General features: G+C 34.1%; 2 protein-coding genes across 8 annotated transcripts in view; one reads left to right on the top strand and one right to left on the bottom strand.

The window, feature by feature from the left end:
- Positions 1 to 3,170, bottom strand: part of LOC117238288 (GTP-binding protein 2) — a 30,491-nt gene extending 27,321 nt beyond the window's left edge. Inside the window, exons 1-2 of one of the 2 annotated variants that reach the window (XM_033503083.1) lie at positions 3,016 to 3,170; positions 2,192 to 2,280 (exon numbers count right to left, since the gene is read on the bottom strand). The gene's annotated coding sequence lies outside the window, so the exon portion shown is untranslated. Of the gene's footprint in view, positions 1 to 2,191; positions 2,281 to 2,775; positions 2,921 to 3,015 lie in introns of those variants that run through there. The other variant, XM_033503086.1, reaches the window with a different exon arrangement.
- Positions 1 to 8,179, top strand: part of LOC117238284 (BTB/POZ domain-containing protein 7) — a 30,687-nt gene extending 22,508 nt beyond the window's left edge. For 4 of the 6 annotated variants that reach the window (XM_033503076.1, XM_033503078.1, XM_033503075.1 and 1 more), the window contains 2 exons: positions 4,117 to 4,329; positions 5,008 to 5,295. In XM_033503076.1, coding sequence (XP_033358967.1) covers positions 4,117 to 4,329; positions 5,008 to 5,295 — 501 coding nt within the window. Of the gene's footprint in view, positions 1 to 4,116; positions 4,330 to 5,007 lie in introns of all 6 variants that reach the window. The other 2 variants (XM_033503080.1, XM_033503079.1) reach the window with 1 other exon arrangement.
- The last annotated feature ends 6,047 nt before the right edge of the window (positions 8,180 to 14,226 follow it).

Here is a 14,226-nt window from a genome sequence, read left to right as displayed (position 1 = left end):
AAAGTAACCAGTTGTTACTTGCGTTAAATTAGTCAAAGTTCTATTTGAAAAAATAACATTTCATATATATCAACTTAATATAAAATAAGCGAGAACAAAACGTCTTTGGTAGCTCCGACGAAATTGCAATAGGAGAAAAGCGTTCCGTTCCTTACACCTCGTTGAATGAACGTAAAAAGTGACTCACTGACTTCCTTTCTGCAGCAGTTCTCTAATTATAAAGATATTTGACCGAGAGAAAGTGTCGGCCAGTAAAATTACAATACTTTTTTACTATCCGATCTATTTACTATCCGATCGATTCATTTTCTGTTCTCTCTATTATTACTTTTATTCATCATTTGCAATTTGTTGACAATTTACTTTTCCCTTTTGATTTATTTTTCTATCTATCTGTTTATTATTTTGTTTTATTTATTTATTTCTCACTTTCGTTACATCGGTCGGATGATAATTAATCTTAATAATATCTAATTTAAACTTGGAAACCTGGTGACAATTGATCATGTTACTCTGTTTATACGAGACAGTTTTACCGATTACCTTGACATTTGGGGTAGTTTCATAGTTTTTAAGGAGCTCTTAACGAAGAAGAGAAACATTATATTATTTACTTGTCTCTTAACATTTGACAACTTTTTACGACTTTCAGACCATATCTAAACGAGACGAAAACATTATACGGTTTAATTAGATTCGTTCTTGAGTTTTCTTAACTCTTCGGGTCAACTCATTGTCTTCAAGGATACTTTAACGAAGCGAAGATTATGTACCATCTATATTGGTCCTTTACAATTTAAACAAATTTTTGGAGGAAATATCCGCTAATCAAATTTTCTATTAGGAATAGATTTCACCGAAGTGTTATAATAAAGTATGCACAGTTTATTATTTATGTATCATTTTGAAAAAATAAAAATAAAAAAATGAAGAAGTAAATGTTATACTATACGCTGTGAATCATTGAATTATTCATTTGAATAATTGCTCACTTTGAAATTTAGTAGAAAAATTGTAGTAAAGTAAAGATAATCTGTTATTTAAATATGTACATATGTGTATGTGAAATGAGGTGATAGTGTTATTCATTGCAATATCATTATTTAATGATGTTATTAGTTAATACGAATTATTGTTAGAAAATGTAGAAAAGCTTTCCAAAGGAAGAATCAAGACATTATTATCAATGTAAGACTTTTACTAAATTAAATAAATACTATCGCAAGACTTGTAATAATAAAATCTATGAATAATTTGCCAGATACACTGAGTATGCTAACATAAAGTGATAGTACTATATATTTACTATAGTAATATTAATAATATCGAATACTATTATTTATATAAATTCAAATTGTATTTTTCATTTAAAAACAGTTCATCTGTATACATAGTATATCCGTATACTTATATGTATATTGTATACTTATATAAAATCACAATTGTGTGTGACTATAATGAATTCTAGTGAAACGAGGCCTAGAACGCTCGCAATTCAATAATAAATAAAGAACAAAGAATATGATGAATATTCATGTTCATAAAATAAAATAAAATAAAATTGTTCGCATTTGAAGAATAAAAGTAATTTTCAAAGACATTCAAATAATAATATCTTAATAACATTTAGTATTTTAACAAAAAATCAATCTTGAGAAGTTGCAAATATTAAGCAGGAAACATTATGCACATTTAAAATATGCTTGATCAGCGTGCATCGCATGTAAATTTATTAAAGCAACGAGGTCTCGCAAGTTCCGACAAGGTGACATCGTTTTATCGCACACGAAAAAGCAGCAATGTTCCTGATATAACTCCAGTAGTTTTCCAATCGATCACTTACATAGGCAAGTCAGCAAGTCTTCTTGTCAGTCAGTTTTGCAATTACGCAATCGCGGTCAGACAACTGACTGCACGAGCGATCGGTGATCGCGTTGCATCGATCGTTTGATGTATCAAGCGGAACTTTGGAAGCTTTAGAGTTTAGAATTTTGGCATGACAATCTTCGGTGTTCTAGAAATCTTGGAAATTTGAAGCTTTGAAGAAATATTAAACATTGAAATCGTGACATTCAAACTTGGAAGTTTTTGTGAGATGATTCAGTTTAATAAATCTTAAAATTTGACAATTACACGTATAATTATTTATTATATTATCATCTTGTTTCTATATAGGTATTTTATACTCACGGAAAAATGTGACGAGTGTACGTTACGATATAATGTTGTTGGACGATGATGAATTTAGAATTCTCGTCGAATCTCGATTCTGCACATCAACTAAAATACAAAAAAATAAATAAGACTTGCGAGTTGCGTAGGAAGACAATCTTATCATCAAAATCTTAGGAACCCTAACAATCTTTAGAACCTTGTGTCAAATGTTTGAAAAAATTTCTAAGATCTTAAACGAAATTTTCGAAATCCAAATAATCTTTAATCGTCTATAGTATTAACAACTTATTGCTGTGTCATTGTATCTTGTTAGGCGTATATGCGTTCCATAACATTGTGATTAAACGATCTTTTTATTGCAATTATAATAATTAGTCATCAGACTTCAACCGTGATAAATTATAACTGCCTTTTTTTGTAATTAATCGAAATCCTAATCGCAAAAAGCTAGAAACTTGCATAAAATCTTAGAAATCAAAACAACGATTGTCAGCAATCTTGCACCAAATCTTCAAAACCCAAACAATTCTTAAAATCTAAGCCCAAATCGTGCAAGTCCAAACAATTGTTAACAAATCTTAGACACTCAACTAAACTCACCAAACATTCTACAGATATCACCAAACTCTAGCAAAAAAGAAAACAAAGAAATATTTTTGGCAGGTAGATTATGCTCAAAGCTGGGATACGTAACAGCTCGAAGCTCGACCCAGTTTCTAAATTCTTCGTTGACGTAGCTAAACCGAACTACACTGAGTGAAACGGCCTGAATCTTTCTTTATCAAAACGTCATCACTGACAGAGAAGGGTTTGCCCTTTATTTGCGAACAAGTGAAATACCTGTTGCAGCGTCGAAAGAGTTGACAGGTAATTGCAGAAACGGCTGAATGCGGCCGGCTGGTACAGCGATGTCGTGACAACTGAGCCAAGCTTCGTTACCGTTTGACTTTGACCCCTATTCTCCTTCTTTTCGACGTTCATTGATGGTATCCCCATCCTCTAACTTCGATAAGGATTAAATTCGAATGATACGCGTTAGAGGAAGCGCGGATTACACTCTGAGCGAGGAGCACGGGGGGATGATCGTTGACACGCTCGCCGTTATGATATACTGACTCACGTTATTAAATCGTTTCGAGTGATTAAAGTGAGATAAATTTCATTTCAAATTAAATTTTGCCAAAACATTTATTTAATTCCTCGTTACGATCAGCAACAAAGACACTTTTTCAATTTATTCTACCGATTCAAACTGATGCTTGAAGCGTGTCATAATAAGTAAAAAATTTGTTCATAAGTGGCTGACAAGAGAAGATATTATCGATGATCGAACTCCTGATGATTTGCTGTAATTTAAAATTCTTAATGAAATAAAAAGGGCAAAACTTACTAAGTGATCTAATAACTTTGTACTCGTCGTTTGACGTCAGACTTTAGAGAAGCTTTTAAGTCACGGGATTTTGGGCAAACCCGCGCGCCTAAATACCTTGGATTTCGGTAGTTAATGAATGTCACTAGGTGTAAGCTTTCCTACGTTCAAGGTTCTAGTTAGGAAGTTTGTTAAGCCTCGCTGCTACGGTTTACAAATTAAACACACTTTTGGTCCTCAGGCAACTTTCCACTTGTTCTCTTGTTAGAGGGACACGTTCTCGATGGTTCGCTACTAGTTTCAATTCTACCGCATAGCTATAATTTAAAACTATATATAACTATAATAACGACACAGTAGTAAAGATATGCGACTACAATTGTGTGGTATGACGTGCATTGCGTTCAACTCATTGAAATTTCCGGCCTCAACGTTCGATCTGTCAAACACGAAACATGACCGTACGCAATGTGCTAACAATGAACTAACTCGTAACAAGGTGCTAAATAGCTCTCGATTAGGTGTCACGTTTATTATAGGAGTTTTGTAGTTTTGTCATGCCTTGTTTCCAGAATACAGCCGCATATAATGCGAAGGAGCAAAACGAGAGGCTGACTGATATCGAAGACATGGATTCGCCTGGCATGGGGATCAACGCAAGAACAATTCCACCATTGTGCTACGGAAGAAACATGACATTCCCGCGGCCAGCCTCTTCTTGTAGCCACAGACACGAGCTTCCAGCCATTGTCACCGAGGGTGAAAGCTGTAGACGTCTTGCGGAGGTAAGCAGATACTATTAGTCAGGAATAACAATAGTTATATGTACTTCGTTACATTGTGTATGTTTATGCATTTATGGGAAATTGAAAAATGTTAGAATGCCCATAATATATAGAGATATATAAAATATCGGTACATATAAAACGCTCGTGATATTTAGTAGGTGGGATAAATGTCTATGTAGGATGCAACTTTTAGTTTCACTCATAAAACTAGGAAATTGCATAAATATTCGCTATCTAGTTGTAAAACAAAGTAAAAAGATCATGCTATGAGAATTGATCGATCATTTTTATCGCTTCTTTCTCTAAAGAAAAAGATTTAATAAATTCTGAAGTATATGAAAAATCTTACATTGCCTATTTTGACTACCTCGATAATTCTAATGTTAAATTAAAATTCCAAATTATCATGATAAATTTGATGAAAAATCGAGTATTTCGACCACTTTGATAGCTTCAATTCTAAAAAAAATTCAACTTAAAAAAATTTCAAATTCTATAAAAAATCACGAGTCGACGTTCTGCCATTTCGATTACATTAACAATACCATTAAATATTTCGGTAGTTCTATTGTTAAATTAAATTAAATTAAATAAAAATTCGAAATTTCAAATTCCTCTCAAATGGAAAAATTACACATCTGTAAAATCAATCTCTATCTTTCCATCTCGCTTCAGCAACAAGAGAACAATTCGTGTAGCGATGGACAACTATCGGGTGTGATGCCAGATGTGGCGATGGCGACAGCCTCTTTCGGAGCATTGCAGCTGATCGAGGAGCAAGAACTGGAGCTAGACCTAGGGGATGGAGCTTCTCATCTTCTGCAGCACGTTTCGCCATCGAATGGAACGATGGGTTCCCACAGATCATCGCTTCCTCATCCCCATCAGAGGCACTACACTGGCCCGCCTCCTCCTCCGTACATGTACCACCGAGCTGGCACTGCCTTACCAAGATTTATTTAAGATTTCTACGAGATAAAAGGACTGTATGGCAACTATAACCACCCTTAACCGGGTCGTTCGTTTCGACGAACGAAATGGAATCACTAGGTGTACTCTTCATGTACTGCCGAGTTTGTTTTCTCAGAAGTTAGACTAGCAAAAGAAATATCTCTTGGTTGGTCTCGCGAGGGTTCAAATGAAATTAGATGAATTTAAAGGTTGGATATTTTGATTAAATATTGCTCTTGTCTGCGACCGTATAGGACGCTTCTGAGAAATATAGTTGTAGACGTTTAGAATTATTAATTTGTGTACCTGGCACTTCGAGGCACTTGATCTCGTTAGACGAGAACATTACGAATCGAAGGCTCGTATAAAAGATGATCCTTGTTCGTGTTTGTCTCTCTTCAGAGTGACAAGATACTTGAGCACTTTTTTGTTGCATTTAATACGTTTCAATTCTTCTAAACGATATATTTGTTATACCATATAATCTTAAGTATCGGTAAATTTTCGTTCGATGGTAAATTTGATTATTATAACGTGTTTAAAAAGTAAAAAATTTTTACACAGATCATTTTGTTATGAGCTCCTCGATTAACACTATTATCTATTAATACTAATAACATATAATAATATGTTAATACAATATTCGGATACCGCGATGTTAGGTCAGTAAGTCTTCGAATGCTCAAGGAGACGCTGTAATTGGAAAATTATTCAAGCATCCTACACAGTCGTGCAAAATACGTATTAAAATGGAATATTCTAAGGCGATTCGTCCAAATTTCATTCCAATCTTCGACACCAATCTCAGGGCCTTTTTCTCCGCTAAAGAAGTTCAAATCCTAGAAGTATTTTATACTTCGGCGAACGCGAATGGGGCCCGTCCGCTGCACGAGGTGTTAGTTTTTAATTACTTTGTAAAAGGGCGCCTAAAAGGTGGACACTTCGTGCAGGTCTCGCGTCGCGAGTATTCACGATATACGAAATTATTTGAGGTCAACGATTGATTCGTTGAAACGATCGATATTGGTAGGACGCCTGCCGAGGCTTCTGTGATACACGAAGACGTACTTCTTGTGGTTCATATCGCGGCGAAGATTAAGCGCGCTGCGCGTCGATGAAATGAAACTTCGTTCTTGCGGGTACAAATTTACTGATACGACGAAGAAGAATACTATTGTACGTACTGGTTTATTTAAGCGCAGCTTAACGAACGTAGAGGACCCCTTGATTTCCAGGATACTTATGCAGAATATCTCAGGGTTTAACAACTGTGTCGACGTATCTTATGATATCAGTAAGCAAAAAATGTTATATAAATATAGGTCATTTAAGGTTTTATTAAAAAGTTACGATAAATGTAGGTCATAGAAGAATGATACGATATATTACACCTGTTGTTTTTCATATGAGTGCGATTTTAAAATCCAATATCTGGTCAACCTATCGGTTCCTGGGTTCTCTATAAAAATATTTATATAAAAAATATCCATATTTTAGATGTTGGATTTTCCGTAAAACTTCATGCATTTATCATTTATTGCTAAAAGGTCAGTATATTTGAATTGAACAGTTTGTTCCTGCTTTTAACTATGTTATATCAAAGTACACTCTTTTAGCCATTAAATAATATGAGAATCAGAAAATCGAGAATATTGTACTTATATATTTTTCCTGCAATTTTCATACGATATATGAAGGGAACAGTAATGGACTTACGATTACTAAATATGATACAACATAAGAATAAATTTACGATCGATATAACCATTAGCTATTAATACCGTAAATTACATTTTAACAAAGCTTTAAACGACTTACGTTTATATAATATTTTGTGTTTGATTAAAGTTCAACCGTTAAACCCTAAAACATTCTGTATATCTATAAATATAAATATAGATATAAATATATATATATATTTATAATTGTAAGCCGAATTTGGGTGACAATTCGATCGTGGAAAGTTCATGCTTGTTAGGTACAATCATGTAATAATAAATGTAACTTCTAGGTGCAGACGCGTGCGAAATGCAGATGCAGCTGTGGTTCATGTACATATGGGCACCGTGTATATGTACATGTGTGGATACAAATTGCGTGTGACTATGTGTTAGGTACACAAATGCGCGAGCTCTCTAAGTACCATTTAAAGTGTTAATTAGACGATGTTGCCAGAGTGAATGAGTGAATTGTCAAAGAAAAGAAAAAGCGATAGAATGTATGAGAGAAGAAAGAATGAGTTCTGAGAAAGGACGAGAGATATAGAGAAATTGACAAATGAAGAATTTGAAGAGAGAACGAGAGAGTGTTATCATGCTGGCGTGGAAGAGAAAGAGAATGAAGGTCACACGGAACGTGCAGGTATATATGATCAGTGTTTCTGAACAGTCATTGTTCTTTATTTAAAATGAAACGCCGCTGTGGGGTATGATCTTTGCTAATTCATATTACCTATGATATTCAATAAAAATTATTTAAATATTAGTAGATGCACTTTATCTTCGAGCAGCGTATCGTTAAATTATTATTTTTTACGTCCGGTCGGAGCGTAATCGACTGATTTTTGCGTTTGAAGAGGTGCGCGCAGATCTCTAAGGTTTTTTCGTCGATTCTTCCCGTTGTTAAAGTTACGAAACCTTAAAGTTTCGCATTGTTCGTTCGCTGTACAATATTTCGAACATATCGTGTTCAGATGGTAGCCGAAAAACGTCGATCCTTGTTTTCGTACAACGATAATTCCATAATTTCTTTCGTTTCTTGTCATGAAAGCAACAAGACAGAAATAAAAGGATGTTCATTAAGAAAGAAAACCTGCGCCTCCGTTATTTTACATGATTATTCGCAGATCGATCTGATGTTGTAAATCTTCGTTCTTTCTTTTCCTTTTTTTTTTTTTTTTGTTAAAATCCAAGCAGAGAATATAGGATTGAGGACGTGCAATAACGAGACTGCCTTTCACAATACCGTAAGGAAATTATTTCTTTCTCGTTAAATTGGTGAGACTATTACGTAACATCGACATGGATTTTCTCGAATAAGAAATGAGCTTTATTCTATATGAAATCGACAAGATTAATTTGTGGTTCACTCGTCATTGTTCACGTCTATTTCGCTGAATGATGCATACTTTTGTAGCTAGTTATTTCCACTGTTATTACTCGAATTTCTTTTTGTTTATACCGTTGTTATTTTGTCTTTTACCAATTTTTCATTCCGTAGCGAAGACTTGAAGCTTTGTATATGGTATTTTAATTTATAAATTATAAACCCATTTTCTCGAAATTCTTGGCGTTCTTTAATATTTCGATCCACACCAATTTCACGCGTGGTTTCGATCAAAATTCACATTACATACTGTATATATGCCATTTTAATTCACATCGTTGCTCTTTAAGTCCTTCGTTTATTATCTCCTTCCTTGTAATTTTACCTCCTATTTCATTGTTTTCTTTCAGTTTCGTTGAATTTAGTCCAGTTCCTTGAATCCGAATTTTCTGCATTAAAATAACTTTTCTTCAAGTGGATATTTAATGGAAAATGACGCCAAAGGAAGTAATTACACGTGTATTATGATATTAATTATAATTACAAATAGGAACAGCATGTGCATGAGATACGACTAAACATAAAATTCAGAAAATTTGGTTTAGAAAATTTCAATATCATGAATTACAAGCTTGTATGTAGAAACAATATTGCATCACCCATATATATCACATACAATGTGATGAAATTATTGTACAGCATCGAGACCATGTCTATAGAAGTAATATTACATCAACTGTTGCTCCTTTGAAATCGAGCAACTATCAAAGAAATCTTAATTTTATTAGAAACATGAAACCTAAAAAATGTTTTAATAGGTTTATATTATCCAAGTGTTTAAAATTACTCGAAGTCAAATAAATTAACGGATAACAATGAATGTAAAGGCTTAGGAGAATATTTCAAATTTACCTTAGCGGTCATAAAGTGATTTCTAGTAGTTTGCTTTTCAAATACGCGCAGGTAGCTTATCATGTAACATGAAAAATTGTCTACATACGGTCTATTATTATAAGAACTATAATTTTCAGCGTTCATAAATCTCTTACAAAGTCTCTTGCTATCTTTTCGGATCTACACTTTCTGCTAATACGAATACAGTTGCCATTCAGTTTCCACGAATACACACTACATATCATTCTAATTCATGTTGTTCTTGCTTTTCGGTCCTATATCAGTTTATCTCATTTTCAGTGTTTGTAAACGAGTTTACAAGTTTTTCTTTTTAAAATCTGTAGTATGATTTAATCGTGATATTGAAGCTTATTTCATTCACAGTTCCGAGTTGAATAAACACGTTCGGATGTGCACACGTAATAATTTATGTTATTCTTTCGCCACGGTTCTATTTATATACATGTTGACTTATTCTAGTTCCTCAGTGGTTGTGCATAAATTTCGTTTAACCTTTTTCGAAATTTGTGACGTAATTTAATTGTCGAATCTAAGTCAATTTTATTTATAGCTTCGATTAAAACGAACACAGCCGAATGTACATCATTTCGATTCATGAAACTTATCTATATATCATCTAATTTCAATGGTTATGAATAAATTTCATATAATTTTTTTCGAAATTTATGACATGATTTAACTATTGAACCGAAGTCAATCCCACTCGCAATTTCGTCCACCACGAACACGATTACATCATTTTCATTCCCATCATTCTTCCACTTCGCTGTTCGAACATTTCCCTTATAACTTTACTTTCCGCTCCATTGTTTCTCTAAGCGTTTGTCCGTCAAATACACGGACACAACCTTTTGTTGCGAAACATGAAAAACTGCCTACATATCATCTTATCCCAGTTTCAGTGGTAGTGAATGAGTTTCTTCGCAATATTTTTTTCACTCTCCATTGGAACTCGATATGGCACGCGCGGCGCATCGCAAATAGAACAAGTAGCTCTAAAAGGCAAATTTCAATTTACGTAACTCAGACGCGGCTGAGAAATCGTCGAAGACACTTGCTGCGGGCGGAGTTAATTGCGAACGCAACAACGGCGCGATATAATTGTTCGGCGCGAATAAATACTTCGTTAAAAAGTTATAACAAAAATATGAAACCTAGAGTTTATACGTAAGTATGTAGCGGCACATGAGTCATAAGACGAAGCGGATCGAGAACGATTCATATTGTTATTGTTGTGCCTCGGAACACGGACACAACCTTTTTTTTTTTTTTTTAATATTTATTAAAATTACAATCAATTCTCGCGTTGAGAATTTTCAGTAATTTTTCTGGCGTGGCGCAGTAACATGGCTAATTATTTATTATAAGTTAATACTTGTTATAGATAAGTATAATTTGCACGTAAGTATTGTAATAAGTAAATGTTACTTAATTTAAATAACTAGTTGAATCTATCGTTTAGGTCTAGCGGGTAGTGTCTCTTCAGCCTGCGGATCTGGTCCGTCTTATCAAGTAGTCCAGTGATTAGGGGATTTCGGTGTTTGTTGACTCTTTTGCTATATCTGTCGCTATATTTTGCTATTTCTTCTTTGACTGTGGGTAACTTGAGGTCGCGGTGTATTGTTTTGTTGATAACATACCAAGGTGCATCAATTAGGGATCTTAGCGTCGGACACAACGCTCGAAACATATCAATAGCCAAAACAAAGTCAACGTTATGGGCAACCATCGATCCTAGACAAATTCAAATTTTTCGACTGCCCCCCGACCAGTATAAATAAAGGGACGCGATTGGAGGCGAGTTAGTATATACCGAGTGACACGAATTAGCGATCAATATCTACGAGTCGGGTTTTCCGCAAGCGAACATACACTATCGTTGTGAATACAGTAAACGAGCGTCTTTCGACAGATTGTACTTTTATTTATTTATTTATTTATTTAAGTTATTCCAGATATATTTGACGGGTTGTGACAGCAATATCTCGCTTCCGTTATTTTATATTGTGTATCCTCAACCAATCCTCTATAAGTACTTATGTGTGATGTGAAAAGTTAGTACAAACGAGTTTCACGAACAGCGTATCAGCCGTAAAATTACGCAGTGCAAAATTACAGTTCGTAGCTGCATGGACGTAGAAATAGTTTCGTAGATCCATAATGTCGGCGTTGTATATAGAAGAGACGGCCAGCGCGAGTTACAGAAGTGGTCGTCAAAGGGTTAAATAGTCTCACATCAGCCAAGTAGGTCAGCGAAGTAGATCTGTCCGCTGCAGATTATACGATGCGTATCTGTTCCTTTGCTTCATCTAGAAGCCTCTATGTAGTAAAAGTTGATTCTCTTTTTAACGATGATGAAAAGGATCGAATAATTGGCAGTTGGTCCTTTTCTTCGACTTCTATGGTTATTTCTGGATTACTTCGTCGTTAAGTAATATTCTCTCATGTACGATTTCTTTACGATCAATTTAGTCAAAATTAGATCAGTTCGCTTTAAGAACGAAGTGTCGATTGCGATCAGTGACGTTATTGTTACGTAAATATTTAAAAAAAAGGGGAGATCGAATTTTGTGGATGAAGTTTTTTAAATCGAGATTTATTGCAAATTTGGTTTGCTCTAGGAAGAATACAGAACCTTTTTTTAGAAATTAATCGCTTACGCTTTTTAAGGAGTTAGTTTTAAGAATTGTGTAATCGGTTATTTTTTGCACAAGTATATTTGCAAAGGAGCTTGGAAAAGTAAGATGAATTTTTCTGAACCTATAGAAAGTGAGTTTTTTAATGTAAGAGGAAAATACAGTTGGAAAAAATGTAATGAAGATTTGCAAATAATTCGATTTGCTATACGACGGAGAGTAAGGTTTCTCGAATTGAATCGTTGAGCAGAGTTACGCTCTAATAATCAATTTTAATGTGCACTTAGCGCATGTCTGTATATTCAACGATGAGCCTTATCATACAACGTACTTACATTGTCGCTGTTAGAACACTGAATATTTTCTCAAAGCGCGCTTCATTGCTTTGATCAAAGTGATTTAGGGTAAGCAATTTAATCTTCGTTAATTTCGAAAGGATTCAAATTTATAAAACGAATAGATCGCGTACTAAACTAAAAATAATTCAATTGTCATCTACATTTTATTTGACATGAAAAGTAAATTTCATAATTTAGAAAGCTTCAGTGTCTTGCTATTTCGCGACGACCATTGCAAATTGAAAAATATCTTTTCTTTGGATCATCGGCATATGTAATTTGTAATAAAAAATATAAATTCAATAATTTTTAATATCTTGATAAAAGGTATTAAAATTGTACTCTTTTTCATTATCTTCGTAAATCTACCACTTACAAAGAAGAAACCTCGTGAACTAATAGCGTGAGCACCCTCAATAAGATAGAATCATCTGTACGAAGAATAAATAGATCTAGTGTAAAACATCGTTAAGAAGTGTAAAAAAGGAGGATTAGTGATTTTAATGATCGATCATGGCTAGTTTATTTTCTTCTGGCTGAAACACGTTATCGGCGGTTCCCTTATAAATTTTCAAAATTTTCTCATCGCTGACCATAAAACAGCAATTTACAAATGATTAAGGCAAACATTTTAAAAATAAGTACACCGGTTCGTCGATGGCTCGGTTATCTGATGAACCTCCCTCATTAACCCGGCAAGGAATTTTGATTTCAAACATAGATACACACTACGCGACAAACTTAAATAGTGTGTCTGCACACTTCACTTACGTAATCGCGACGTAGCATTAGCGTAGCATTAACGTCACCGCGAAGGGGCGATATTTAAGACAGCTCTTATATCACGTAAATATGGCAAATATATGTTCGATGTGTTACGTTACGTTTGAAATACATCTGTGTTGTCGAATGGCAATTTTACGTGTTTAAGGGTTAGAGAGAAGTTTGAAAAGAGAAAAATACGAAGGAAAGATACATGAACTATCGAAACAAGATTCCGTACGTTGCAAGTGTGATGGTTGTTATACTTGAAACTGGGTTGCGTTCAATAGATAAAATCAATGACAAACGATGTTTTATTCGATAAAATTCGGTGGAACACGATCAATCTTAGGTTTTTGTCTCCGATTCCTCGTGATTATCTATCAGCAGGACCGGTTTTCTTTGTTTCGAAATCGTTGCTTTCGGCCAATTCGTTTTTAGCAAATTTAGCTTTCGATTTTTCACATTGGCAGTATTTTAATCACAAAAACAATCAATTTGGTCTCGACTAAAACTTTCGTAATATATGTATTTAGATAACCTTGATTATCTTAATTAGTAATTTATGCCGATATTGTACATATAAATTTTGACTTTATAGATAATAAATTATACAATACATAAACGAACTTCCCTTCGAAATTAATACATAATAGTTTAATAATGATCGTTTATTAAATAATAATCAATATTATTTCCATAGTAATTTTATTTATAGTAATTTTATTTGCATGTTGGCTCAGGAATGCAGACTTTGATGAACAGAGGTTAATAAATGTCGATCATAATACATATAAGAACACTGTATGTATATTTCTCCATAAGATACAGTATCATCTAGCACGTAAAATCGTTTTCATTCGTATCGGATAAACGGAATACGGTGGTCGGTATCGAATTCAGATTAGCCTCGAGTCGTACAGCATCGGTATCTTAATTTAATAAAGGTAAGCCGTACAAATTGTACTGTGAATCGAATCGATATCCCATGCATTACATGGATGCGAGTATACCGCGCGTTATTCTTCGTATAATTATTCTGTTCTTTATACCTGCGTCTATTAATACCTGCGTTTACTCAGGGTAAGAAACTTATTCTCTAAGTCACGACTGATACAAGTTGAACAAATATTTAACGTCTACATATACATACATATACATACATATACACGATAATTGCGAAGAAATATAAAAATAGAAGAAAAAAGAAAGGGACAATCGGCGACCGACGAATTTTCGTCGAAGCG

This window comes from Bombus vosnesenskii, unplaced genomic scaffold, assembly GCF_011952255.1.
Source record: "Bombus vosnesenskii isolate JDL3184/JDL3185 unplaced genomic scaffold, Bvos_JDL3184-5_v1.1 scf7180000013445, whole genome shotgun sequence".
NCBI lineage: Eukaryota > Metazoa > Arthropoda > Insecta > Hymenoptera > Apidae > Bombus > Bombus vosnesenskii.
Note: the sequence above shows the minus strand (reverse complement) of the source record. Positions and strands in the feature narration are given on the sequence as shown.